This window comes from Vidua macroura, chromosome 28 (assembly GCF_024509145.1).
Source record: "Vidua macroura isolate BioBank_ID:100142 chromosome 28, ASM2450914v1, whole genome shotgun sequence".
In the NCBI taxonomy this organism is placed as follows: Eukaryota; Metazoa; Chordata; class Aves; order Passeriformes; family Viduidae; genus Vidua; species Vidua macroura.
The window spans coordinates 1,568,015-1,594,298 of record NC_071598.1 but is presented as its reverse complement, the minus strand read 5'-3'; the positions used below and the strand labels follow the sequence as shown (position 1 = coordinate 1,594,298).

The following is a 26,284-nucleotide window of genomic DNA, read 5'->3' as shown; positions in this document are numbered from 1 at the left end:
TTTTCCCAGCAGAAACCTCAGCCCACCTCGGCGCCCTCTCCACCCAACATTCCACAGCCCCGGGGAGAGGGAATTCCTCATTTTTGGCTGCACTGGGGTTTGATCCAGCAGAAAGCTCAGCCCAGGGCGCGGGTGGGAAGCAGGAGGTGTTTCCCCAGGGAGAGGGAAGTCCCCGCTGGACTGGTTTTCCAGGGGAGCCTTTCCCTGGCTCCCAGGCGGGTGAATATTCATGTGCAAAACCACCACGAGGCGCACGAACCAGGCAGGAAACGGGCGCCCCCGGGGCACGGCTGGGTTCGCACAGCCACGCGTCCCTGCCTCAGTTTCCCTGGCAGAGGGAGCGCTGCTGGAAGGTTCTGGGCACTTCCACGCTGGGGAATTTGGGGAAGCCTGGATCAGTTTTGGGGCTGCAGGGTCAAGGGGGAGGTGGTCCAGAAAGCAATTTTTGTTTTTTTTGGAGCATCTTACAGTGGAATGATCCTCATCGTCCTTTGTCCCTCATCCCCTCCAGACCCCCCCCCAAAAAAAAAATCCTTTAACATCAACCAGAGTGGCTCTCCCCAGTTTATTGATTTAAAAAGTGTATGTTTTAACAGATAAATTAATATATATATTAGGGAAATAACGTTGAAGCTTTAAGGAGCATTTAATATAGATTACATATTAATATATTGCATATTAATGTAGTGGTATTTGATATAGATGGGGAATTTTAAAGACGACATTTTTAGGTGTGTTTAGGATATTTAGGCTATTTAATATATTGATATTTTAATATATAATATATTAATAGATTGATATAATAGATCAATACCTATTTTATATATTGATTATAATATATGATAAATATATTAATATATTGATATTTTATGTACAATATATTAATATATTGATTTAATATATCAATACATAATATATAATATATAATATATAATATATAATATATAATATAGAATATAGAATATAATATATTATATATTATATATTATATATTATATATTATATATTATATATTATATATTATATATTATATATTATATATATTAATAGATTGCTATTTTGAATATAATATATTAATTATCGATATAATATATATCAATATATTATATACATTAACGTATCATCTATAATACATAATCTATATATATTCATATATTTATTTTTTTATCTATTATATAAATATATTGGTATTTAATATATTTAGGGAATTTATAAAATGTTTTTATTTTATAAAACTGCGGCACGTGGGTCACACTTTCAGGGCCCTGTTGCCCTTTTAAGAGGCTCCGTTGCCCTTTTAAGGGCATTGCCCTTTTAAGAAGCTCCGTTGCCCTTTTAAGCGCGTTGCCCTTTTAAGAGCGGCCGGTGGGGCCCGGACCACGCATGCGCGGCTGTGTTGCTGCAACTTTCAACTTTTGGGATTCGCTCCCTCGGGGTCCGGGGGGAATTTGGGGGGATTTGGGAGCTCCGGGAGGGGGGCACAGCACCGCCCCTCCTGCCCCGGCCGCACCATGGTGTCCTGGATTCTCAGCCGGGTGATTGAGTGAGTGGGGTCCGGTGTAACGGCGTGGGGGTGGGGGGGCTGCAGGGTTTGGGGGGGGGAGGGGGGTCACAGGGATCCCCCATCCCCGCTCCCCCCTCCCGCTGTTCCATTATTGGGGGTCCCCCGTGCTGGGCCCGCAGCGGGGACTCCTCGGAGTGGCCCCAGGCGGGGTTTGGTGGGGGCGACCCCAAATTTCTATATGGGGGCAACCAACACCACCCCCCAAAAACATGTCCCACCCCAAAATGGGTCCCTGAGCCGCTGCTGGGGCTCCGTGCCCGCCGTGGGGAGGGTGGGCACGGGCTGGGGTCCCCGGCATCACCCATGGGTGGGGGTCCCCTGGAGGAGTCCCTGCCCCATCCGCGGGGGTCTCTGCTCAGAGAACCCCCCCATTTTCTGGCGGGGGTCCCTGCCCTGAGCAGGTGCCGGGACAGCAGGTGGGTGTTGGGGGGGTGGCGGCGCCTCACCCAGCGCCCCGGGAGCCAGCTTGGCACCGGCACCGGTGGAGCCCGCGGGGAGCGGGAGCGAGCCCAGCCCCGACAGGTCGGGCCGGTCCCGGGGCCGTGGGTGCGACCCTGCGCTCACGGCCGAGCCTCCCCGGAACCTCCCGGGGCTCCCGGGGCCTCGGGGTGCTGCTGGAGGGGCTCCAGGCCGGGCTGCGGGCCCTGTGGCCGCTGCTCTGCGCGGGCTGGCCGCGCTGCTTCACCCTCCCCCTGCCTTACAGGCTGCTCTTCGGGATGCTCTACCCGGCCTACGCCTCCTACAAGGCCGTGAAGACAAAAAACATCCGGGAATACGTGAGTCCAGGGCCTGGGGAGCCTCTTTTCCCCGCGGCTCCGGTGCTCCCCCCCTTTTCCCCGGGGCTCCGGTGCCCCCCGCCCTTTTCCCCGGGGCTCCAGTGCCCCCCCTTTTCCCCGGGGCTCCGGTGCACCCCCTTTTCCCTGGGTTCCAGCCCCCCTTTCTGGGGTTCAGCCACCTTTTCCCCGGGTTCCAGTGCCCCCCTTTTCCCTGGGTTCCAGTGCCCCCCTTTCTGGGGTTCAGCCCCCCTTTCCCTGGGGCTCCGGTGCCCCCCTTTTCCCTGGGACTCCAGCCCCCCTTTCTGGGGTTCAGTCACCTCTTCCCTGGGGCTCCAGTGCCCCCCTTTTCCCTGGGACTCCAGCCCCCCTTTCTGGGGTTCAGCCCCCTCTTTTCCCCGGGGCTCCAGTGCCCACCCTTTTCCCTGGGTTCCAGTGCCCCCCTTTTCTCTGAGGCTCCGGTGCCCCCCTTTCTCGGGTTTAACCCCCCTTTCCCTGAGGCTCTAGTGCCCCCCTTTCTGAGGTTCAGCCCCCCTTTCCCTGGGTTCCAGTGCCCCCCTTTCTGGGGTTCAGCCACCTTTTTCCTGGGGCTCCAGTGCCCCCCTTTTCCCTGGGACTCCAGCCCCCCTTTCTGGGGTTCATCCCCCCTTTTCCCGAGGCTCCGGTGCCCCCCTTTCTGGGGTTCAGCCCCCCTTTCCCTGGGACTCTGGTGCCCCCCTTTTCCCTGGGTTCCAGTGCCCCCCTTTCTGGGGTTCAGTACCTTTTCCCTGGGACTCCAGTGCCCCCCTTTTCCCTGGGTTCCAGTGCCCCCCTTTTCTCTGAGGCTCCGGTGCCCCCCTTTCTGGGGTTCAGCCCCCTTTTCCCTGGGACTCCAGCCCCCCTTTCTGGGGTTCAGTCACCTCTTCCCTGGGTTCCAGTGCCCCCCTTTCTGGGGTTCAGCCCCCCTTTTCCTGGGGCTCCAGTGCCCCCCCCCCTTTTTTTCCTGGACCCCAGTGCCCAAAGCCCCATTTTTCCTGAGGCTCCAGTGCCCCCCCTCTTTTCCTGGACCCCAGTGGCCCCCCCTTTTCCTTGGGCTCCAGTCCCCATTTCTGGGGTTCATCTCCCCCCCTTTTCCCAGGCTGCAGTGTCCCTTTCTGGGGTTCAGCCCCCTTTTCCCAGTCTCCAGCCCCCCTTTTTGGGGTTCAGCCCCCTTTTCCCAGAATCCAGCCCCCCTTTCTGGGGTTCAGCCCCCTTTTCCCAGTCTCCAGCCCCCCTTTTTGGGGTTCAGCTCCCATTTCCCAGTTGCCAGTCCCCCTTTCCAGTCTCCAGCCCCCCTTTTTGGGGTTCAGCCCCCATTTCCCAGTCTCCAGTCCCCCATTTTTGGGGTTCAGCCCCCTTTTCCCAGTCTCCAGTCCCCCTTTTTGGGGTTTAGCCCCCTTTTCCTAGTTTCCAGTCCCCCTTTCCAGTCTCCAGTCCCCCTTTTTGGGGTTCAGCCCCCATTTCCCACTCTCCAGCCCCCCTTTTTGGGGTTCAGCCCCCCTTTTTGGGGTTCAGCCCCCTTTTCCCAGAATCCAGCCCCCCTTTTTGGGGTTCAGCCCCCTTTTCCCATTCTCCAGCCCCCCTTTTTGGGGTTCAGCCCCCTTTTCCCAGGCCCAGCCCCCCTTTTTGGGGTTCAGCCCCCTTTTCCCAGAATCCAGCCCCCCTTTTTGGGGTTCAGCCCCCTTTTCCCAGTCTCCAGCCCCCCTTTTTGGGGTTCAGTCCCCTTTTCCCAGTCTCCAGTCCCCCATTTCCCTGTCTCCAGCCCCCCTTTCTGGGTTTCAGCCCCCTTTCCCAGGCCCAGCCCCCCTTTTTGGGGTTCAGCCCCCTTTTCCCTGTCTCCAGCCCCCCTTTTTGGGGTTCAGCCCCCTTTCCCAGGCCCAGCCCCCCTGACGGGCTCCCCGTGGCTCCCCCAGGTGCGATGGATGATGTACTGGATCGTCTTCGCTCTCTTCATGGCCTCAGAGACCTTCACCGACCTCCTCATCTCCTGGTGAGGCTGGGGAGGGGCCCTGGCTGTCCCCAGAGCCCCCCAGATGCGTGGGGGGGACACGGGGTGCCTTTGGACCCCCCCCAACTCCTGCCCCTCTCGCCCAGGCTCCCCTTCTACTACGAGGTGAAGATGGCTTTTGTCATCTGGCTGCTGTCCCCGTACACGCGGGGGGCCAGCCTGCTCTACCGCCGCTTCGTGCACCCCACGCTGGCCCGCAGGGAGAAGGTAAAAACCCCCGCGGCTCTGGGGCTCCTCCCTGCCCAGCCTGGGGGGTTCAGCCCCCCACCCCGAGTTGGGCTGGTGATGGCCCGGGGATGTGGCAATGGCACATGGATGTGGGAGGTGACAGCGCTCAGGGATGTGGGGATGCACTGGGGGGTGACAACGCTCAGGGATGTGGGGGTGCACTGGGGGTGACAATACCCAGGGACACGGGGATGCACTGGGGGTGACAGTTCCCTGGGAGGTGACAGCATTCAGGGACATGGCACTGCCCTGGAGGTGACAATACCCAGGGACACGGGGATGCACTGGGGGTGACAGTTCCCTGGGAGGTGACAGCGCTCAGGGATGTGGGGATGCACTGGGGGGGTGACAGTGTTCAGGGACACGGGGATGCACTGGGGGGTGACAATACCCAGGGACATGGGGATGCATTGAGGGGGTGACAATACCCGGGGACATGGGAGTGACAGCACCCTGGGAGGTGACAGCGCTCAGGGACATGGGGATGCACTGGGGGGTGACAATACCCAGGGACATGGGGATGCACTGGGGGGTGACAATACCCGGGGACATGGGAGTGACAGCACCCTGGGAGGTGACAGCGCTCAGGGACATGGGGATGCACTGGGGGTGACAGCGTTCAGGGACATGGCACTGCCCTGGAGGTGACAATACCCAGGGACATGGGGATGCACTGGGGGGTGACAATACCCAGGGACATGGGGGTGACAGTTCCCTGGGAGTGACAGCACCCTGGGAGGTGGCAGTGCTCAGGGACATGGGGATGCACTGGGGGGTGACAATACCCAGGGACATGGGGATGCACTGGGGGTGACAGTGTTCAGGGACATGGCACTGCCCTGGAGGTGACAGTACCCAGGGACATGGGGATGCACTGGGGGGTGACAGTGCTCAGGGATGTGGGGATGCACTGGGGGGTGACAATACCCAGGGACATGGGGGTGACAGTTCCCTGGGAGTGACAACACCCTGAGAGGTGACAGCACCCAGGGACATGGGGATGCACTGGGGGTGACAATACCCAGGGACATGGGGATGCACTGGGGGTGACAATACCTGGGGACATGGGGGTGACAGTTGCCTGGGAGTGACAGCACCCTGGGAAGTGACAGCGCTCAGGGACATGGGGATGCACTGGGGGGTGACAATACCCAGGGACATGGGGATGCACTGGGGGTGACAGTGTTCAGGGACATGGCACTGCCCTGGAGGTGACAGTACCCAGGGACATGGGGATGCACTGGGGGTGACAGCGTTCAGGGACATGGCACTGCCCTGGAGGTGACAATACCCAGGGACATGGGGATGCACTGGGGGGTGACAGTTCCCTGGGAGGTGACAGCACTCAGGGACATGGGGATGCACTGAGGGTGACAATACCCAGGGACATGGGGGTGACAATTGCCTGGGAGTGACAGCACCCTGGGAGGTGGCAGTGCTCAGGGACATGGGGATGCCCTGGGGGGTGACAATACCCGGGGACATGGCATTGAACTAGCAGTGACAGTGCTCAGGGACATGGGGATGCCCTGGGGGGTGACAATGCTCAGGGAATGCCCCAGGTCTTGGCATTGCCCTGGGTGGTGACAATGCCCTGGGAGGTGACAGTGCCCTAGGACATGGTGATGCGTTGGCGGGTGACAGTTCCCTGAGGGTGACAGTGCCCAGGGACACCGCATTGCCCTGGGAGGTGACAGTGCTGAGGGACATTGCTCTGGGAATGCCCCAGGACATGGCATTGCCTGGGAGGGGACAGTGCCCTGGGACAGAGGTGACAATGCCCCGGGCCACCATCCTGCACTGCCAGCACCTCCCCTCTTGTCTCCCAGGGACAGGGTGATTTCTCTGGGGGGTGACAGTTCCCTGGCAGTGACAATGCCCAGGGACAGAGGTGACAATGCCCCGGGCCACCATCCTGCACTGCCAGCACCTCCCCTCTTGTCTCCCAGGACATCGACGCGTTCCTCGTCCGGGCCCGCGAGCGCGGCTACGAGACCGCGCTGCGCTTCGGCAAGAGGGGCCTCAACCTGGCGGCCACCGCCGCCGTCCAGGCGGCCACCAAGGTACCCCCCCTAGCAGGGTGACAGGAGAGGGTGATGTCCCCTGGGCTGGGGTCTGATCTGTCCGCTCCGTGTCCCCGATGCAGAGCCAGGGCGCGCTGGCCGGGCGGCTCCGCAGCTTCAGCATGCAGGACCTGCGCTCCCTGCCCGAGCAGGCCCCCGTGCACTTCCAGGACCCGCTGTACCTGGAGGAGCAGGAGAGCCTCCAGCAGCCCCTGGGTGAGCAGCTGGGGGGGTCACGGTGCCCCCCTCACTGTGAGGGTCCAGCAAAGCCCACAGTGGCCGTGCTGGAGCTGGCGTGTCCCCTCTGTCCCCAGCCTACGGCGCCGGGCTGCGCTATGAGAGCGAGTCGGACGATGAGGAGCTGTGGTCGGACTCGCAGGTGTCCCCCTCGGTGTCCCCACGCCGGGGTCCCAGACCCCTGTCCCGCAGCCAGAGCCTGAGAACCCTGAGGAAGAACCCAGCAAAAGAGGTGACGTGAGAGGGGGACGCGCTCTGGGGGCGTGGGGACAGGTCAGGGGGTCCTGACTGTCCCTGTCCCTTTCCCTGCCCAGGGCTCTTCCCGGCTCCTGCGCAGCCGGGCCAGGAGGAGAGCGGCTCTGTCGGAGCAGGACAGCTGAAAATCCCGGGAAACCTCTGCCAGGAGGCTGCAGAGGAGTTTGCTGCTGTGGCATCAGGAGGGAGCTGTGGCTCCTGCAACCCGGGGGATCCTCACACTGTAAATCCCTTCCATGTGGCCCCTCGAGGAGGGGGGAGCAGCTCATCCCCCCACTCCCAGACCCCCCAGCTCGGTGCTGGCACCTCTCCTGTGGGGTCTGGCCCCTCCTTTTCCTCCCATCCCACGAACACTACACGCTCCCCCCACTCTCCTGCTGCCATGGTGCCTTGCTCACAACATTCCCATTCCCCTGGGAGCCAGGAGTGGATGTGCCTTGTCCCTCTGAAGCCAAAGCCATGGCCCCTGCCCGGGGCCCCCCCAGACACAGACTGACACCCCCATACTTGAGCCCTGAGCACTGGGCAGCTCACGGCTTTTAATATTCCCCTCTCCGAAAAGAGGGTTTTGTACCTGGAAAAATAAAGGTTTGTTTCAGACTTTGGGAAGCAGGAGTTGTCCCCGCCCTGAGATTGTTTTTTTCTCTCGGAGGGAGCTCTGGAATCCATCTGAGACTCCTCCAGGGCCTCTCCCGGTGTTTCCACCCATGTTCCAGGATCCCAGGTACAGCCCAAGGCTCCTCCAGGGAAGCTTCCTGAGATTTTTTTTTCCTTTGGAGGAAGCTGTTCTCTCAGGGATCCCTCCAGGCATCTCCCAGGGGCTTTCCCCCACATTTCAGGTTCCAGAACGCTGGATAGCATCCCCCGACTCCTCCAGGGAAGCTTCCTGAGAATTTTTTCCTTTGGAGGAAGCTCTACCCTCAGGAATCCATCCAAAACTCCCTCCAGGCATCTCCCAGGGGCTTTCCCCCACATTTCAGGTTCCAGAACCCCGGCTAGCATCCCCAGACTCCCCTAGGGATGCTTCCCGAGACCATTTTCTCATTTGGAAGGAATCTTTGGGAATCCCACCCCATGCTCCTCACGGGCATCTCCCAGGCTCTTTTTGCCACCCGCTTTGTGTCCCCGAGGCCGCCGGTGACATTCCCGAACTTCCCGGGGATCCGGGATCCCTGCAGTAGCCGCGTCCCCCACGGCGTGGCAGCAGCAGCCGGACATCCCTGGGTTTGTCCCCTCTCCCCGGCCCATCCCACCGGCAAACCCCGCTCCTTCCCGGGGGGGCTCATCCCCCAGCGGGGTGGGCGACACGGGGGTGACACGAGGTGACTCTGTGGCCTGCCCTGTCCCGCGGTGCCCCTGCTCCCTGGCATCAATCCCCTCGCTCCCAATCCTCCCTTGCCCTCGCCCCTGGGGCCAGCTGTATTTTTAGCCCTTGGCTGCCGCCCGATCTCGGGGGTCTTCCCAGGGCAAGCGGGAGCGTCCGGGCCCGCCCGGGCCGGGCTCCGCGGGGCGGCCCGGGGCAGGCAGGGGTGTTGGAGCAGATTAGGTGGAGGTGGCTGGATTAGCCCCGTAAAACTGCCTGCGAGACGATTACTTAAAGCAGCCGAGAAGGAAGGCTGGGTGGGGACAGCGAGGGCCAGGGGGCTGCCTGTAATCCCCCTAAAGCCGCTTAGGGAGCGCGGTTCCTCCAAGGATACGGCCCAGCGAGGCTGCTGGGGCCACCAGGGGGTCAAACGGGGGGGTTCTTGCATGTTGGGGTGCTCCCAGCAGCGCCGTGTTGCGCTCCCTGGGTGCGGGGTGAGGGATTCGCAGCTTGGGGAAACTGAGGCACGACACCAGCGCCTTCCGAGGAGGGGAAAGCGGGCTCCTGGGAAGGAACAAGGAGTTTTGGTGTCCTGCTTTGGTAGATCCGTGTGTCCCCCGGGGGGTTGAAACCCAAGGAGGAGCCGGGCGGGGTGGCACAGCCCGTCCCCCCCCGGGGCCGAGGCAGCTCCGGCGGTGCCAGCGCTGATCCCAGCTGTGTCAGCGCACGGGCCAGTGCCAGGCTGCATCAGCAAAGCCCTAATCCCCCCCGGCTCGCCTGGCACCGCCCCAGCACAGCAGTTTAAGCGCCTGACCTGAGCTCGCCCGCTGCCACCGTCCCCTCCGTGGAGGGGGTGCCAGGCTGAGCCCCGGCTGGCACCGCTGTGGGGACCCCCTGTGCCACCCCAAACCCCCGGGCAGGCTTTGCATGGCTGGAGTGGGGGGGACAGTGGGGCTGGGGGGGGTGAAGGAGGTGACATCAGTAGGGGGGGGGGGGGCGCGGGCTGCATTCCCGGCGGGCTCGGGGAGGGGATTCTCCCCCTCTGCTCCGCTCAGGTGAGACCCCACCTGCAGCTCGGGGGTCCCCAATATCAGAGGGGCGTGGAGCTGCTGGAGCAAGTCCAGAGGAGGCCACGGAGATGCTCCAAAACCGGAGCCCCTCTGGAGCCAGCTTAGGAGAGCTGGGGGTGCTCACCTGGGGAAGGGAACCTCCAGGGCCTGGAGGGGCTCCGGGAGAGCTGGAGAGGGGCTGGGGACGAGGCAGGGAGGGACAGGACACAGGGAATGGCTCCCTGCCTGCATCCCCGGGAGCTGGCAGGGGACCGGGTGACGCAGGGCTGCTCCGTGCCAGCTGTCAGGGACGCGGCTGATGCTGTGCTGCCAACCCCGGGCCGTGGTGCCCCCACTGCCCGTTCCCGGAGGGCCGGGGGTGCCATGGCCGGACCCTGCGGGGGTGTCACCCACCCCCGTCTCTTCCCCGGGCGGTGCAGGCTCAGGGAAATTGGGGTCATTCCTCCCGAACGGGATTTACCTCCCCGGGGAGCTGCCGGGTGCTTGGGGTTGCCCCCCACCCTGCACTCCCCAACATCCTCCTCGCCCCCCCCACCCCCGGGAGCAGCCCGAGCCCCCCCCCCAAAACCCACCGAGTGACATCCACGCTCCTGCAACCCCCCCCCCCCCTCCTTCCCTGCCCCATCCCCAGCTCATTTCCCTCCGCTGCCTTTGCTGTGGGATGCTCCTGCCGCCCCCGGGCTGCCCTTCTCCCCCCCAGACCGGCTGTTTGGGGGTCCCGGGTGAGGGTGTGACCCCCCCGCTCCCCACGGGGCTCCCCCCACGGCTGTCCCCTGTCGGTGGCCGCGGCCTGAGTCAGCTGTTGGGGCCGGGAGCCATGTGAGGCCGCGCACACATGGCTCCCCGCGCGGCACCGCGCTGTATTTTTAGCAGACGGTATCAAAAGCATAATTATGTCTGTTGTTTAAACGCAGCCTCTTTTCTGGCAGCCCCGGGAGCTCTCAGCTGCCTCCCGCCGCAGAGGGCAGCGAGGGCGGGCTGAGGAGCCGCGGGCGCGGGGGATGAGACCCCCCCCCGGTCCCTCCCCAGCGCTGCCGCGCAGGTGAGACCTCCCCTCCTCGTTCTGGGGGGGTGGGCTCCCGCTGCGCCCCCACACCGTGTCTCAAGCGCGCACATGCCCCCAGGCTGCCGGTGAGCCGCTGGTGAGGATGAGGAGGAGGAAGAGGAGGATGGCGAGGAAGAGGATGACGGGTGGGAAGCGCGGCGGTGGCGGGAGGGGTCGGGGAAAGGGCGTTCGAGGTGACGGGAGTGTGGGAGGACGCAGCTGAAGGAACGCTGCTGCATCCCCCCCGCTCCTCCCCGCAGCCGCCTGTCCCCCCGGGGACCCGTCTGTCCCCAGCCAGCCCGCGCTGGCCCGAGGACGGCTCCGGCTCCGTGTCCCTGCCGTGACACCACGGGCGCTGGGCTGAGGACTTTTTGGGGACCGCAATCCCCAGGCTGGTGGGGAGCTGGGCACCACCTCCAGGGCGTGCTGGGCACCCCGCTCTGGGGACAGCACAGCATCTGCGGCCACCAGGGGGAAACTGAGGCACAGCATTTCCAACCGCCGAGGGAAACCGAGGCAGCGAGCAGGGGCTGCCCATCGCTCCTGTCCCGCGTCCCCGCAGCAGGATCCGTGTCACCGCATCGCCGGAGGGGCCCGGGCTGAGGGCAGGAGCCGCCGGGCGCTGCCAGGTAGGTGCTGCCAGGAGCGCGGGCAGCTGCCAGCCCTGCCGGTGCGGCACGCAGGTGGCAGCGGGCTGCCCGTGTCCCTGGCTGCCGTCCTAAGCCCTTGGCCCCGGGGTGAGCTTTTAATTACATCAAGGTATTTGAAGCCGGTTCCTGGCGCTGGGTAAACAGGAGTCCCGGGCACGTGGAGGGGGGGCCGGGGGGTGGCACAGGACGGGCACCGTGCCCCCGCACCGGGGCTTGCCGGGACGGCTCGTCCTCCTCGGGAAGGAGGGATGCGGGGACGGCGGCATCCGGCAGCATCCATCGCCTCCGGGTCCTCCTGCGTCCCCCCCGGCATTCCCGGGCCGCGCGCGGGGCTGGCACAGCGGCATGGGGGACACCGGCAGAGGTGGGTTGGATGCGACATCCCGCCGTGCCCTCTGACGCGGAGCAGCCGCTCCTTCTCCTCGCTCCTTCTCCTCGCTCCTTCTCCTCGCTCCGTCCATCCCAAGCTTCGCCTCGAGGGCGTGCGGCACCCGGGGAAGGGGCGACCCGGGCTGGGCAGGGCGCCCTGGGGGCGTCGGGAGCGGCCGCAGCCCCGGGGGGAGCGGCTCGTCCGTCCCCGGCAGCGAAGCGAGCGGGATTAGCGATGCTTACTCACCTCCCTGGGGAAAAGCGGGAGATTAGGGTCGGGAGAAGCGTGCGACCCTGCGGCGGCGGGGCCGGACGGGGCCGCTGAGGCTGTCCGGAACCGGCACCGGCACCGGGGAGGTTGCCCAGGCCCCGCCGTACCGGCAGCCAGGGCTGGAGGGGAGCGCAGGCTGCCAGAGCAGTTGGGCTGTGGCCCTAATTCCCAGAAAGCTGCTCGTGTGGGAGTGAGTGTCCTCCCGTGCCCTCCGCTCCGCCGCAGCCTCCAGACTCCTGAAGGTTTGACGTGGGGTTTTTTTTTTTTTTTCCTTTTTTCCTTTTTTTTCTTTTTTTTCTTTTTTTTTTTTTAATTTAAGCGCCGGGTGCAGATTAACAAAAGCTCTCCCGGCCACCGCGCCCGGTGCTGGGCACGGGGTGGGGGGGATCGGGGCTGCTTCCTCCGCCTGCGCCCTCAGCTTCCTCACCTGCGCCGCGGTGGAGGCAGGTAGGTGCGTGCCGGGCTCTGTGCCGGGGCTGGGAGGAGGAGGAAGGAGGAGGAGGAGGAGGAAGAGGAAGGGCTGGGGTTCTGTGTGCGCTCTCCGGGCAAGCCGGAGCGGGGATCCATTTTGCATGAGGAAAAAGCTGGATTTTGGGTTCTTCCCCGGGCAGAGGCGGTTTGTGGGTCTGGGGGTGCCCTGGTCCAGGCGGGTGCTGTGAGCACCGGGATGGGGCTGGCAGGACCCTGCTGGGACATCAGCATGGAGGTTCTGGGGGACCCTCATCCATCCCCCCCCCCCCCGCCAGCGCTGGATCATTCTGGGGATCCCCTGTCCTGCACTGGGATCCCCCACGATCCCAGGGGACACCGTGGGTACACTGTCCCTCCACCCCATGTCCTCACAGCGTCCCTCCACGATCCCAGGGGACACCGTGGGTACACTGTCCCTCCACCCCACGTCCTCACAGAACCCCCCACGATCCCAGGGGACACCGTGGGGACACTGTCCCTCTGCCCCACGTCCCCACAGAACCCCCCACGATCCCAGGGGACACCGTGGGGACAATGTCCCTCTGCCCCACGTCCCCACAGCGTCCCCCCATGATCCCAGGGGACACTGTGGGGACAGTGTCCCTCCACCCCACGTCCCCACAGAACCCCCCACGATCCCAGGGGACACCGAGGGGACACTGTCCCTCCACCCCACGTCCTCACAGAACCCCCCACGATCCCAGGGGACACCGTGGGGACACTGTCCCTCCACCCCACGTCCCCACAGAACCCCCCACGATCCCAGGGGACACCGTGGGGACACTGTCCCTCTGCCCCACGTCCCCACAGAACCCCCCACGATCCCAGGGGACACCGTGGGGACACTGTCCCTCTGCCCCACGTCCTCACAGAACCCCCCATGATCCCAGGGGACACCGTGGGGACAATGTCCCTCTGCCCCACGTCCCCACAGCGTCCCCCCCATGCTGGAGCGGGGCAGGGATGCCAAGGTCTCTAATTCGGGAGTTTCCGGCCTCCCGCGGTGGCGTTCTGGCCAGCACTCGGCTCCTGGGTGTTGCCGTCCCTCTGCTCGCCCTCTGATTTGGGGCAAAACCAAGGATTTTGGAGCTCTGTGCCAAGCCACCAAGGCAGAACCCCCTCGGGGGTTATCTCCCAGCTGGCAGAACTCAAACCCAGCCTGGACCCCCCCCGTTCACTCTGGGGGTCGCGCTGGGACGGGCAGGGTGTGGAGGGACCCGGCCAGGGGCTGTGGGAGCAGGCACGGATCTGCTCCTGGGATCGGGGAGCAGTGGCTGAGCCCCAACAGAGCGTCCCACAGCGTGGCTACCCCGTGGGGACCGCACTGGCCCCGGGAAGGCACCACCAGGGCTTCAGGCTGCCTGGCACTCCGAGGGCAGCGTGGCGTGGGGAGGGGACAGTGCCAGGGATGCTGCCCCAGTGCATGGTGGGAAATTCCCCGTTGTCCCTCCATCATCCCCCTGCTCCTTGCCCCAGCAATGGCTGCCACCGACTCTCCTCGGTGTTCTCGGCGTGGTGCGTCCATCCCTCTCCCCACCTGTCCCCTCCCTCGCGACATCCCCGAGATGCCCGGACACCCCCAGAGCCCCCCGGGCACGCCGGGACGCTGCGGACCCTTCCCCGGGGTCCCTCCCGGCTGCCAGCTCCGTGCCAGCCCTTCCGGATCCATCATTCCTGAGGAACGGAGGGAGGGAACGGGAAGAGTTCGTCTTTCAGCACCTTCTCATCGCAGGCAGGCGCGGGCTCTCCCTCGCCCCGAGCCCTGTCTGGGTCCCCTCCCTGTTCCCTGGCACCCACTGGGTGCAGCCAGCAGCACCCCAAAACCTCCTGGGCGAGCAGGGCTCGGGGGTGCCGCTATGGCCGGCCATGGGATGGGGCCAGCTGGCACGGCCAGGTGACCCCGGTGGCACGCGGTGGCCCGAGCCGTGCCCAGCAAGGGTTAACCCCCGCTGCCAGCTCCCAGCGGGACCGGACCGCGAGGAAGCTGCTGAGCTGCGGGCAGCCCGCGGCTCTGCTGGGCTCCCGCGGGCCCCGGCCTGCCCTCAGCCCTTCTCCCGTGCCCCCTGCCCGCTGCCGAGCCGTGCCGAGCCGTGCCGGGCCAGCCGTGCCCAGGGATGGGGTTTATGTAAGGCGGGCACGTCCCGGGGACACACGCGGGTTACATAAACCCGCACGGCGCTGCTGGCATCAGTGCCAGCCCCTCGGGAGCCCAGGAGCGGGGGGGGGGGGGGGTCCACCTGGGAGACCCCCCTGGATCTGCTGCTCGCTCTCCGGGGCTCGTCTGCAGTGGGTGCTGGGGGGTTTGGGGTCGGGTGTCCTCGTGATGGGGGTCCTGGGGTTTGGGGATGGTGTGGGGGCACCCACAGGGTCCCGGCTTTTGCCTGGTGGGCAGCAGGGCATGGCTGGGGTGGGTGTGACCCTGGGATCTGTGGGATCCTGGTGGGCACGGCTGGGATCTGTGTGACCCTGGGATCTGTGTGACCCCGGTGGGCACAGCTGAGATCTGTGTGATCCTGGGATCTGTGGGATCCTGGTGGGCATGGCTGGGATCTGTGTGACCCTGGGATCTGTGGGATCCTGGTGGGCACAGCTGAGATCTGTGTGATCCTGGGATCTGTGTGATCCTGGTGGGCACGGCTGGGATCTGTGTGATCCTGGGATCTGTGGGATCCTGGTGGGCACGGCTGGCATGGGTGTTATCCTGGTGGGCATGGCTCAAATCTGTGTGATCCTGGGATCTGTGTGATGTGGTGGGCACAGCTGGGATCTATGTGATCCTCGTGGGCATGGCTGGGATCTGTGTGATCCTGGGATCTGTGTGACCCCGGTGGGCACAGTGGGGATCTGTGTGATCCTGGGATCTGTGGGATCCTGGTGGGCACAGATGGGATCTATGTGACCCTGGGATCTGTGTGACCCTGGTGGGCACGGCTGGGATCTGTGTGATCCCGGTGGGCACGGCTGGCATGGGTGTGATCCTGGTGGGCATGGCTGGGATTTGTGTGATCCTGGTGGGCACGGCTCAAATCTGTGTGATCCTGGGATCTGTGTGATCCTGGGATCTGTGAGACTCTGGTGGGCACGGCTAGGATCTGTGTGACCCTGGTGGGCACGGCTGGGATCTGTGTGATCCTGGTGGGCACAGATGGGATCTGTGTGACCCTGGGATCTGTGTGATCCTGGGATCTGTGTGACCCTGGTGGGCATGGCTGGGATCTGTGTGATCCTGGGATCTGTGTGATCCTGGTGGGCACAGCTGGGATCTGTGTGACCCCAGTGGGCACAGCTGCCATGGGTGTTATCCTGGTGGGTTGCAGGGCAGGGATGAGAGGCCCCAGGCACTCCCTCCTCATCCCCGGTCACTGTGGCACCTCCAGGATGCTGTCACAGCACCCTGTGCTCCACAAGGCCCCCTGCACCCCTTGGAGCACACCCCGCTCTCCCCAGGCGGCTGCTGCGGGGTCTGCAGGGGCACGAGGAGCTCTGCCTGCTCCCCAGGCAGCTGCGGGAGCCACGGGCACGGCTCTGGACCACGACTTGAGGCCAGATCTGTAACCTTTGGCCAAAGCCGGAGGGGTTTGGGGTCCTGGGGACTCCCATCCCGTAGGATGGCCACACGCTCCGTGCTGGACATGCCTCCCCCAGCAGCTCCCCAGCACCAGGACAGGGACTTTTGTCCCGGTGTTTCTCCCGTTCCAGTTTCGCCCGGAGCGGGCGGCTGGAGCCTTTCATTGGTGACGGGGCGGCCTTGGCGAACAAAGGGCGCTTTCTTCACCCGCACGGGGCAGAGCACACCTGCCCGCCTTGGCACCGCCGCCGGTGCCCCCGGGGCTGGGCGGCACCGCCGGCACCGCGCCGATTCCCGGTTCCCGGGCGTCAGCAGCCCCAGCATCCCTCCCGCCCGCCCAGTCGCTGCCGGAGCCGGCGGAGGCTGCACGCTCGTGGGGAGCAGAGCCACTGCCACCTCCTTGTCCCGTGGTCATCGCCCCAGGATGCTCAGGGCCGCCTAGAGCCGGGGGAAGGTCCCGCTCGTGCTGCCGCTGCTCCCTGGGCACCCCCGTCCCCGAATCCCAGCCCGCCGGGAGCCCCAGCTCGCAGGACGAAAGGCAGGAGGAGCACGGAGCCTCCCAAGCCAATGGATCAAAAACTCCAGCTCCAGCACGAGGAGAAGAACATCCCCAGGGCCGCCCGGGCGGCTTTCTGCCTCCTCCAGATCCCGGAGCCGGACCCCTTCAGCCTGTGGGTTTAGGTGCTCCCGCCCGCCCGGCTTCGCCTCTCCGGGACCCGGTGTCACCGGCGGAGACCCCGCTCGTCCTCGGCGCTGGGGTCCCTGATGGACCCTCCAGGTAGCTGTGGGGCAGTGGGGATGCTCGCCGAGCAGCGGGAGCAGCTTCCTGTGCTCCGGCTGCGATGGAGGACAGGGCACAACGTCACCCTGGGGCAGTGTCACCCTCGGGGTGACCGCGACGAGGGCAGCTGGTGGGGCAGCCTCGGGGCTGTGCTGGAACAGCTTCCCGAGATGGGGCTGGGTGGGAAAGCCTGGCCCTGGAGGGATGGCGTGGCTGTCCCCAGGGTGTCCCTGTGCCCCAGGGTGCCCCGGCTCGGACAGGCACGGTGCCCGAGCATCGTGGGAATGGGGACTTTGCCCTCTCTGGGAGGAGGATGTGACGGGAACAGGCGGCTCTGGGGACACACGCTCCTGTCCCCACCCTGCTCCTGTCCCCATCGCGGCCCTCGGGGCGGCTCTGTCCCACCCCGCAGCAGGGCCGGGAGCTGGCTGAGCTCGGCTCTGTCCCCCTCGGCTGCTCCGGCAGCGGGACACGGCGGGCTGGGGGACACGGGGAAGGGATGCGACCGCCGGCGCTGCGAGCTCTGGCTCCGCACCCGCGTCTGCGTGTGGCCCGGGTCCCGGAGGAGGGTTAATCCTGCAAATCCCCCCAGGCATTTCTCCCAGGAGGGGCCCCTGCGAGCGGGGAGCTCCCCCCTCGCTGGAAGCCCTCCTGGGAAGCTCAGCCCAGCCCTGGCCGGAGGCGAATACCTGCGCGGGGCACGGCCTCCCCACGCTGGGTGCCAGCGGCCGGGCGCGGGGCCAGCCTGGGTGCGGAGGGACTGGTGGGCGCGAGGTGCGTCCCGGCCGCCGGCCCCGCCGGGATGGGCGCAGGAGGGCCGGGATGGGACGGGGACACACGGCCCAGACACGTGTCCGCCCGGATCGTGCGTCCCGACGGATGCCGCGGGGCACGGGAGCCGGGCATCCCCCCGCCGTGCCGGGGCGCCTCCCACCAAACACGGGAGGATGGAGCTGGGGGGATTGAAGGCAGCCCCCCCAGCAACGCCCCCAAGCATCCCCGTGCCTCAGTTTCCCCAGCAGCGCTGCCCGGGCAGGGGTGGGTGCTGTTCCCCACTAATGTCCCTCTCCCCTGCCCGCAGGATCCGGCCTGCCCGGGACGGCGCTGAGCACCACATGAGTGTCGGAGCAGCATGGCCAGCGACGCGAGGATGGGGGAGACCCCGGCGCGGTGGAGAAGAGCCCCGGAGGCAGCGCAGGACTCCCGGGCGATGGAGAGCAGCGGGATGCTCTTATCCCGAGGCGCCGCTGCCGAGCTGGGACTCCAGGGCTACCCGGAGCCCGGCAAGCTGAGCTACGGCATGGAGAAAGGATGTCCCTGGAGGGGCTCCGAGGGATGTTTGGGACCCGTCCGGGAGCTCGCCGGTGGCCGCCTGGGCTGCCCCTACCCACCGGCCCCGCCGTGCCTGCGGGACTCCCTGTGCCGCCCCAAGGACGGAGCCGAGCTCCCCCCGCTGCTGCCCCCCCGGAACGGGCAGCCCAAGGCGGGCTGGGGGGAGCCCTGCAAGGAGCACCCGGGGCCGCGCTGGGCCGAGGCCGTGCTGGCCCCGCTGGCCCTCTACAGCCACGCGTACCACCGCTACCCCCTGCCCGTGCCGGGGCTGGACGCGCCGCGCCCCGGCACCGCCGGCAAGCCCCGCAGCGCGGCGGGGGACGCGGCCGGAGAGCCCCCGGCTTTCCGCCACTGCCCCTTCCTCGTGGAGGCCAAGCACAGCCCCTTCCTCCTGTCCTCGCTGCTGCCCACCGGGCCGCCGGCCGAGCCCCCGTTCGGCGGGGCAGGGGCGGAGGGGCCGGGGGCGGTGGGCGACGGGCGCTTCGCCGGCCTGGACTGGCGTTTGGGCCCCTACGCGCCCGCCTGGGGACAGCCCCTCTACCTGGGGGTCCCGCCGAGGTGCAAGGCGGCTCCGGCCCCCTTCGACGAGTGCTCCAGCTCAGGGAACAAGGTAGGACACCTCGGAGAGGCTCCGGAGCGAGGATGCTCGGCGGTCCCGGAGGTGACAGCGGCTCCAGCCCTGCCTGAACGCGGCTGGGAGAGGCGGGTTGCGAAAGGCGACGCTGCCGCCCGCAGCCAGGGCAGGGCCTGGCAGCACCCCGGGGGGGGGGGCGCAGCCCTCTGCTCCCCTCCACAGCTCGGCAGGGGGGTCCCAGCCCCCCGAGCGCCGCCGGGGTGACGCTGCGCTCCGCGGTGTCCCCGCGGGTGATGCCACCCCCGGGCTGAGTCACGGCGGCGGGAGCCGCGGCACGGGGGCGGCGGGAGGCAGCGCTGCCAGCCCTGGGCGCGCCCGTCGCACCCCGCCGGTGCCGCTGCGGCTCCCCATTCCTTTCCCACGCTGGCAGCGGGGGACACGGGCACCCCAGAAGCCAACCCCGAGCACCGGGAAGCACCGGGCGGCTGCCCAGCCTGGCAGGGCCGTGGGGGAAACTGAGGCAGGGGAACGGAATGTTCCCCATCACCGCCTCGCAGGGATGTGGGCGACAGAGGCGGGACGGGGACCCCCAGCTGGGGTGACACCGCACCTCTGCTCCCTTCCAGGAGTTTTACGCCAAGAAAGGACCCGGGTTCCACCCCTCGACCAAGAACCACGCGGCGCCGCAGCTGCTGGGCAAGAGCCAAGCAGGGCAGGACAGAGACGGGGAGGGGGAGCCGGCGGTGCCGGAGCTGCCGGGAGCCCCGTGGAGGGATGGCCGGGCGGGGGGCAGCTCGGCGGTGCCCGCTCCCCATCCCCGCACGCCTCCCCCCGGCGCCAGCCACCCCCTGTTCCTCCTGCAGCCCGGCTCGGGGGGCTGCGGGGGGGCCTGGGTGGGCGCACGGCCCCACGGCGCCGATTTTTCCATGGACGCGGGGCCGGGCCGGCCCTCGGAGCCCAAAGATGAGCGCCTGGGCTACCGAAGCGCCCAGCCCGGCTCGCCCCCTTCACGCGGGGAGCCCAGCCCCTCGCCCCTGCTGGCGGACGGGCACTACCCAGCGGCTCTGGCCAAGCCGGAGCCCCCCCCGGGCTGTCTCTGCCCCACCCCGGGCTGCGATGGGTGCCCGGGGGTGGGCTGCGGGGTGCCCAACCCCTTCGAGCCCACCCTGGGCATGGCCGGGGGGCGTTTCCCGTGCCCCCCCAGCAACCACACCAAGCTGAAGAAGACGTGGCTGACGCGGCACTCGGAGCAGTCGCTGCCTCGCCCCAAAGCTTCCCGGCGGGACGGGGGTCCCGAGACCCCCGGGGAGGGCAAGCGCTCGGCCAAACGCCCCCACGGCACCGCCGATGGGCCTCGCCCTGCCGGCGAGGGCGCCGGGGCGGCCAAGAGGGGCACCAAGGCCACCGCGTGCCCGGGTGATGGCACGGAGAGCGCGGGGGACCCCGAGGAGAGGAGGATGGAGCTGGGAGATGAAGGTGAGGATGCACAGGATGCGCAGCGGGGCCGGGGAGAGGGCGGGGGCAGCGCCCGATCCCAAGGGAATTTTGCATCCCGGTTCCCGGCGCCCACAACACCAGCTGGGAACACGTGTGGGCTGCGGAACCTGCTGCGCTGGGGTTTTTCCCCGGCGTGACCGGGTCTGGCAGCGATTCCCAGGGTGGGCACGGATCGAAATGTCCCTTTGGGGCAGCGTGACACGCTGGGGTGGGATTGCCGAGGCAGTGGCTCCTCGGGGAGGTGCTGGCACCCCGGGCCTGACCTCCGCGCAGCTCCAGCCCTACTTTCCAGCCCTACTTTCTGGCCCAGTTTCCAGCCCCCGCCGCAGCGTGCCAGTCACAGGATCCCAGAATCCCGGAATGCTTTGGGTCGGAAGGAACCCTAAAACCCATCCAGTCCCAACCCCTTGCCATGCCCCAAGGACACCTCCCACCACCCCAGGCTGCTCCAAGCCCCGTCCAAGCTGGCCTTGGGCGCTGCCAGTCCCTCCCAGCTGGTGTGGATGGGGCTCCGCGGTGTCCCCAAGCGCTTCCCGTGTCCCCAGAGCCGCCGAGCCGTGCGGGGGAGCCGTGGTGCCTGCAGAGCCTGCCCTGCACGGCGCTGCCCCCCAGCATCCCCCGCTGCTGTGCCTGCGCCCCCCGCGCCGGGGGGGACCCCGAGGGCGAGGAGGAGGAGGAGGAGGAGCCCCCCGAGAGCACCTGCAGGCTGCTGCACTTCCGCAGGTGAGCCCGGGGTGAGCTCACAGGGCGGGGGAGAGGGTCCAGTAGGACGTGTGGGGCAGCGGTGGAGCATCCCCTTCTTTGGAATATCCCTTTTGATCACCCCACTTGGGAAAGTCCCCTTGTATCACCCCATTTCAGAGCATTTCCTTCCTGTCTCCCAACTCTTTAGAGCATCCCCCGCCTTCACCCCACTTTGGAGCATCCCTTCCTGTCACCCCTCTTTGGGACACCCTCTCTGTCACCCCGCTTCACAGCACCCTCTCCTGTCACCCTACTTTGGAGCATCGCCTCCTGTCACCCCGCTTTAGGGGGTCCCCTCCCCCTACTTTTGAGCATCCCTTCCTCATCCTGCCCTTTTCTCACATCCTCCCCCACCACCCCAAGTTTTCAGCCCTTGTCTCATGACCCCGTTCTGAGCACCCCCGGCTCTGCCCCCTCTCCCCGCAGGTTCGCCCTGGGGGACAACGGGGAGCTGAACGTCGATGGCCTCTGCAGCCTGGGGGAGGCCCAGGGGGAGCTGCTGGAAGGGGCTGGCCCCGATCCGGGGGTCAGGAACGTGGGGAGCAGGAACGTGGGGGTCAGGAACGTGGGGAGCAGCCTCTGCCTGGCCAAGTACCTGCTGGGGGTCCTGGGGGACCCCTTCTGCGCCGCCGTCCGCAGGGACAGGGACACGTGGCCGGGAGCCCCCGGCGGGCCCGGGGGTAAGCAGGGACCAGGGTGGGGGTGACCCTGGGGACACTGGGGACACGGGGAGGCTGAGGCTGTGTTTCCCGCAGGGGTGACGGGCTGGAGGCGGGGGGAAGGAGCCCCCCAGCTCTGTGACGCCTGCCAGCGTGGCTTCTTCAACTCCCACTGGAGCTGCGCCAGATGTGGCTTCCAGCTGTGCCCCGACTGCCACCGCAGCAGGCGGGAGGAGAGTGGCCCTGGTATGGGGACGGGGAGGGGTGGAAAAAGGGGGTGTCAGCGGGGACAAAGTGGGGACAAGCCTCTCTCTGACACAGAGGGCCCGGCGCTGCCACCGGAGTGCACCCCCGGGCGGGACCACCACGTGTCATCCCTGGTCCCCACGCAGTTCATCCCCACCCGTGGTGAGTGTGTCCCCCAGCCCCAAAAACCCCACTTTGGTCACTGCCGGGGGGTTGACACCCCTGTCCCCATCCGCCCGCAGTCCTGACCCGGCTCTGGAAGCTTCTGCACGAGGTCAGGGTCAAGTTTGGCATCGAATCCCACTGCCCCTGCGGGGAGGGGGCTGCGGAGCAGAGCCTGGCGGAGCCCCCGGGCAGGCAGGTACGGGGGGGGGGGCTCTGGGTGCTGGGGAAAAGGGGGGTGCAGGTGCACCCCAACCCTGCACAGGGCGTGGGATGTGGCTCCCACCTGGATCCCCACTGCTCCGGGGTGTTTCAGGAGCCGCCGGGGGCCGCGGTGCCCACCCTGCCACCCCGCAGCCACGGCCCCGCCGACCCCGCCCGGCCCATCAAGGAAGGTAGGGCCGGCTGCGACCCCCCCGCCGCGGGCACGGCCCCGCTCCGGGGGGGTCAGGGATGCCGCACCCCGTCCCCTTTTGGGGTGCTGGGTAGGGGGTGCCGTGCGGAGGACGGCGTGAGCAACCCTGACCGCGTTCTCCCCCGAGCAGAGAGCCCCGAGGGGGGGCCGCCGTCCCCGGGGCAGCCCCCGGCGCGGGGGGGGGCCGTGCAGACCACGACCCTCTGCGACCTCCTGGCCTCCACCGCCGTGAAGCTGTGCCTGGGGCAGGACGGGGTGCGAATGGCCTTCGCCCCCGTGGCACCGGCCCTGCCCAGCGTGAGTCCCGCGGCCCTCGGGCCACCCCGTGCCCTGCTGGCCCCCCCGTGCCCTGCTGGCCCCCCCGTGCCCTGCTGGCCCCCCCGGTGCCCTGCTGCCCACCCCGTGCCCTGCTGGCCCACCCCGTGCCCTGCTGGCCCCTCCCGTGCCCTGCTGGCCCACCCCGTGCCCTGCTGACCCCCCCGTGCCCTGCTGGCCCCTCCCGTGCCCTGCTGGCCACCCCGTGCCCTACTGGCCCCCCCCCCGTGCCCTGCTGGCCCCCCCGTGCCCCACTGCCCACCCCGCTCTGTTGGGGCTGGGGGGGGTCCGCGTGGGCTGAGGGGCTCCCCAATCACGTCCCCCCCCCCCCCCAGGATAATCGCCTGACCAGCATCCTGGACAGCATCATCGCCCGCGTGGTGGAGAAGAAGATCCAGGAGAGGCAGGCGGGCGCCGAGCTGAGCCCCCCCGGCTCGCCGGACCCCCCCGCATCCCACTGCATCCTGGCGCCCAGCGGGCTGCTCTGGCTGCACGACCCCGGCCACGCCAGCGACTACAAACTGTTCCAGGAGCACTGGAGGCAGGGCCAGGTGAGCCCCCCCCATCCGTGCGGCTGGGGGGACAGCCGGGAGCCCCCCAGCTTCCCCACTGAGCCCTGGCTGCCCCGGCAGCCTGTGCTGGTTTCAGGGCTGCAGAAGAGGCTGGAGCCGCGGCTGTGGGCGCCCGAATCCTTCCAGCCCTCGGGACAGGAGGAGGAGGAGGTGGAGGCGGTGAACCTGCGGGCACCGCGGAGCCGCGTGCGGATGAGCAGCCGGGAGTTTTGGGGTGGCTTTGCCGCCAGCACAGGTGAGGGGACGAGGAGTCCGTGGGGTCCCCGGCGTGATTTTGGGGTGAGGCTGTGCACCCCTGGCTCCGTGCCTGATGTGGCACCGGGCTCTCTCCCACAGCGTGCCCCGAGCAGGAGCAGAGCAGCGGGGACCTGCTGAAGCTGGAGAGTGGCCTTGGGGACACGGAGCTGAGCCGGTGGGTGACAGCACGGGGTGCCGTCACCCCGATGTCCCCTCCCCACGCCAGCTGGCTTGGCCAGCGGGGCTCAGTGGGGTTGTGGGGGGCTCCTGAGTGTCACCACACCCCCCTGTGCCACAGGGCCACCAACCTGCGGGCCAGCCTGCCCCTGCCCGAGTACTGCGGGGCCAGCGGCCGCCTCAACCTGGCCACCTACCTGCGGGGCCAGCGGGGCCAGCGCTGGCTGCGCCCGCGCGTCTGCGTGGCCTACGGTGAGAGCGGTACCGGGGCTTTGGGGTGAACCGGGGCTTTGGGGGGCACTCGGGTTCTGGGGGGCAGCCGGAGCTTTGGGGGCTCCGGGGCTTTGGGGGGTACCCGGGGCTTTGGGAGGCACCCGGGTTTGGGGTCACCCAGGCTTTTGGGGGGCACCGGGGCTTTTAGGGACACCGGGGCTTTGGGGTCATCCAGGCTTTTGGGGGGCACCCGGGGCTTTGGGGGGCACCCGGGTTTGGGGTCATCCAGGCTTTTGGGGGGCACCGGGGCTTAAGGAGGCACTGGGGCTTTGGAGGCCACCAGGGCTTTGGGGGCACCGGGGCTTTGGTTGGCACCCGGGTTCTGGGGGGCAGCCAGAGCTTTGGGGGCTCCGGGGCTTTGGGCAGCACCCTGGCTTTGGGGGGTACCCGGGGCTTTGGGGGGGTACCAGGGCTTTGGGAGGCAGCGGGGCTTTTAGGAGGCACCGGGGCTTCGGGGAGCACGGGGGTTTGGGGGGCACCGGGGCTTTTAGGGACACCGGGGCTTTGGGAGGCACTTGGGCTTTGGGGGGTACCCGGGGCTTTTGGGGGCACCGGGGCTTTGGGGTCACCCGGGTTTTGGTGGTTACCCGGGCTTTGAGGGACACCGAGGCTTTGGGGGGCACCGAGCTCCCCCCGGCCGCGCCAATCCCCAATCCCCTTCCAGGAGTGCGTCCGCAGGAGCGGAACTTTGGGACCAAAAACCTGACGGTGGAAGCGCTTGACTCCATCAGCGTCCTGGCGCACGCAGCGCCGGCACCGCGGGGTACGGGCCGGGCTGCGGGTCCCCCCATGCCCACCCCGTGCCCCCGGGATCCCGCTGACCCCTGTGTGCCCGCAGAGCTGCTCCTGCCAGCGGACGCGGACGAGCTGGAGGCGCCGCAGCGGGAGCGGCTCGGGGAGAGCGGCGTGCCCGGCGCCCTGTGGCACATCTTCCGCGCCGAGGACGCCGCGCGGATCCGCGATTTCCTGCGCAAGGTGGGTGCCAACACCCCCGGCCCCGCTCCAGCCCCCGGCCCCGCTCACCCCTGGCACCCCACAGGCAGCCCCGGAGCCGGGGCAGGAGGGGGCGGCCACGGCGGAGCCCCCCGGGCGTTACCTGGACCCCGCGCTGCGGCGGCGGCTGCGGGACGAGTGCGGGGTGAGCGGCTGGAGCCTCCTGCAGCTCCCGGGGGACGCCGTGCTGGTCCCCGCCGGGGCTCCCCACCAGGTAGGCGGCCCTGATTCCCTTCCCCACCCCGAGAGGCTGTGCCGACCCCCCCACCCCGGGGAAACTGAGGCACGGCAAACCCTGATGCGGCCGGGCAGGTGCAGAGCCTCAGCGGCACCATCAGCGTGGAGCAGCAATTCCTGTCCCCGGAGAGCGCCGTGCGCCTCCGGCACCTCGGCAGCGGCCCCGCCGGGACCCCGCGCCGCCTCCGCGCCCAGGTGGGTGCTCTGGGGGGGAAATTTGGGGGGTGCCGGGGTGGGGTGAGCCGTGCTGAGCCCCTTCTTTGCGCCCTCGCAGCTGGACGGGATGATCTTCGCCGCCGTGCGGGAGGCCCTGGGGGTCCTGCGGGGCTGCCAGTGAGGGCACGGAGCGACGGGAGGACACCGGGAGCCTCGGTCACGGCCGGGACACCGCGGGGAGCCGGCACCGGGCGCCTTTTGCTCGGTGCTTTGCTCCCAGAGCTGCCGGGGGGGGGCTCGGGGCAGGAGGAATAAAGAGTGCAGAGCACGCCAGGGCTGCTGGCACCACCAGCACCCACCTCGGTGTCTCCCTTTGTCCCCCCCTCCGTGCCATGGGGGTCAGGGGTGCTCCAGGGGCACCAGCACCCACCTCGGTGTCTGCCTTCATCACAGCGAGGTGCAGGGTGCTCTCCCGTCACCCCCCCCCATCCCATCGGGGTCCAGGGTGCTCTTCCTTCACCCCCTTTTCATCCCACTGGGGTCAGGGGTGCTCTCCCCTCACCCCCTCCCCATCCCATTGGGGTCAGGGGTGCTCTCCCTTCATTCCCCCCCATCCCATTGGGGTCAGGGGTGCTCTCCCTTCATTCCCCCCATCCCATTGGGGTCAGGGGTGCTCTTCCTTCATCCCCTTTTCATCCCATTGGGGTCAGGGGTGCTCTCCCCTCACCCCCTCCCCATCCCATTGGAGTCAGGGGTGCTCTCCCTTCACCCCCTCCCCATCCCATTGGGGTCAGGGGTGCTCTCCCTTCACCCCCCCCCCATCCCATTGGGGTCAGGGGTGCTCTCCCTTCACCCCTCTCCATCCCATTGGGGTCAGGGGTGCTCTCCCTTCATTCCCCCCCATCCCATTGGGATCAGGGGTGCTCTCCCTTCACCCCTCCCCATCCCATCGGGGTCAGGGGTGCTCTCCCCGCACCCCCTCCCCATCCCATTGGGGTCAGGGGTGCTCTCCCTTCATTCC

The 26,284-nt window shown here is 67.1% G+C and overlaps 2 protein-coding genes across 4 annotated transcripts; both read left to right on the top strand.

Annotated features, from left to right (window-relative positions):
* The first annotated feature begins 1,460 nt into the window (after window positions 1-1,460).
* On the top strand, window positions 1,461-7,758 carry REEP4 (receptor accessory protein 4). The gene is made up of 8 exons (XM_054000706.1): window positions 1,461-1,543; window positions 2,268-2,340; window positions 4,269-4,345; window positions 4,450-4,570; window positions 6,541-6,654; window positions 6,738-6,870; window positions 6,969-7,123; window positions 7,206-7,758. The coding sequence occupies exons 1-8, from the start codon at window positions 1,512-1,514 to the stop codon at window positions 7,269-7,271; spliced, it is 771 nt and encodes a 256-aa protein (XP_053856681.1). The 5' UTR covers window positions 1,461-1,511; the 3' UTR covers window positions 7,272-7,758.
* A 3,393-nt stretch (window positions 7,759-11,151) lies between these two features.
* Window positions 11,152-25,594, top strand: HR (HR lysine demethylase and nuclear receptor corepressor). Of its 3 annotated transcripts, none has more exons than XM_054000673.1 (19): window positions 11,152-11,193; window positions 17,756-18,616; window positions 19,207-20,056; window positions 20,623-20,800; window positions 21,248-21,501; window positions 21,577-21,726; window positions 21,802-21,888; window positions 21,969-22,087; window positions 22,205-22,283; window positions 22,434-22,600; window positions 22,954-23,169; window positions 23,251-23,425; window positions 23,527-23,602; window positions 23,726-23,856; window positions 24,542-24,640; window positions 24,716-24,852; window positions 24,917-25,084; window positions 25,183-25,302; window positions 25,382-25,594. In XM_054000673.1, the coding sequence occupies exons 2-19, from the start codon at window positions 17,807-17,809 to the stop codon at window positions 25,442-25,444; spliced, it is 3,879 nt and encodes a 1,292-aa protein (XP_053856648.1). In that variant the 5' UTR covers window positions 11,152-11,193; window positions 17,756-17,806; the 3' UTR covers window positions 25,445-25,594. The 3 variants fall into 3 exon arrangements, with proteins under 3 accessions (XP_053856648.1, XP_053856647.1, XP_053856646.1); XM_054000672.1 differs by lacking the exon at window positions 11,152-11,193 and adding an exon at window positions 11,473-11,578; XM_054000671.1 differs by lacking the exon at window positions 11,152-11,193 and adding an exon at window positions 16,316-16,671.
* The last annotated feature ends 690 nt before the right edge of the window (window positions 25,595-26,284 follow it).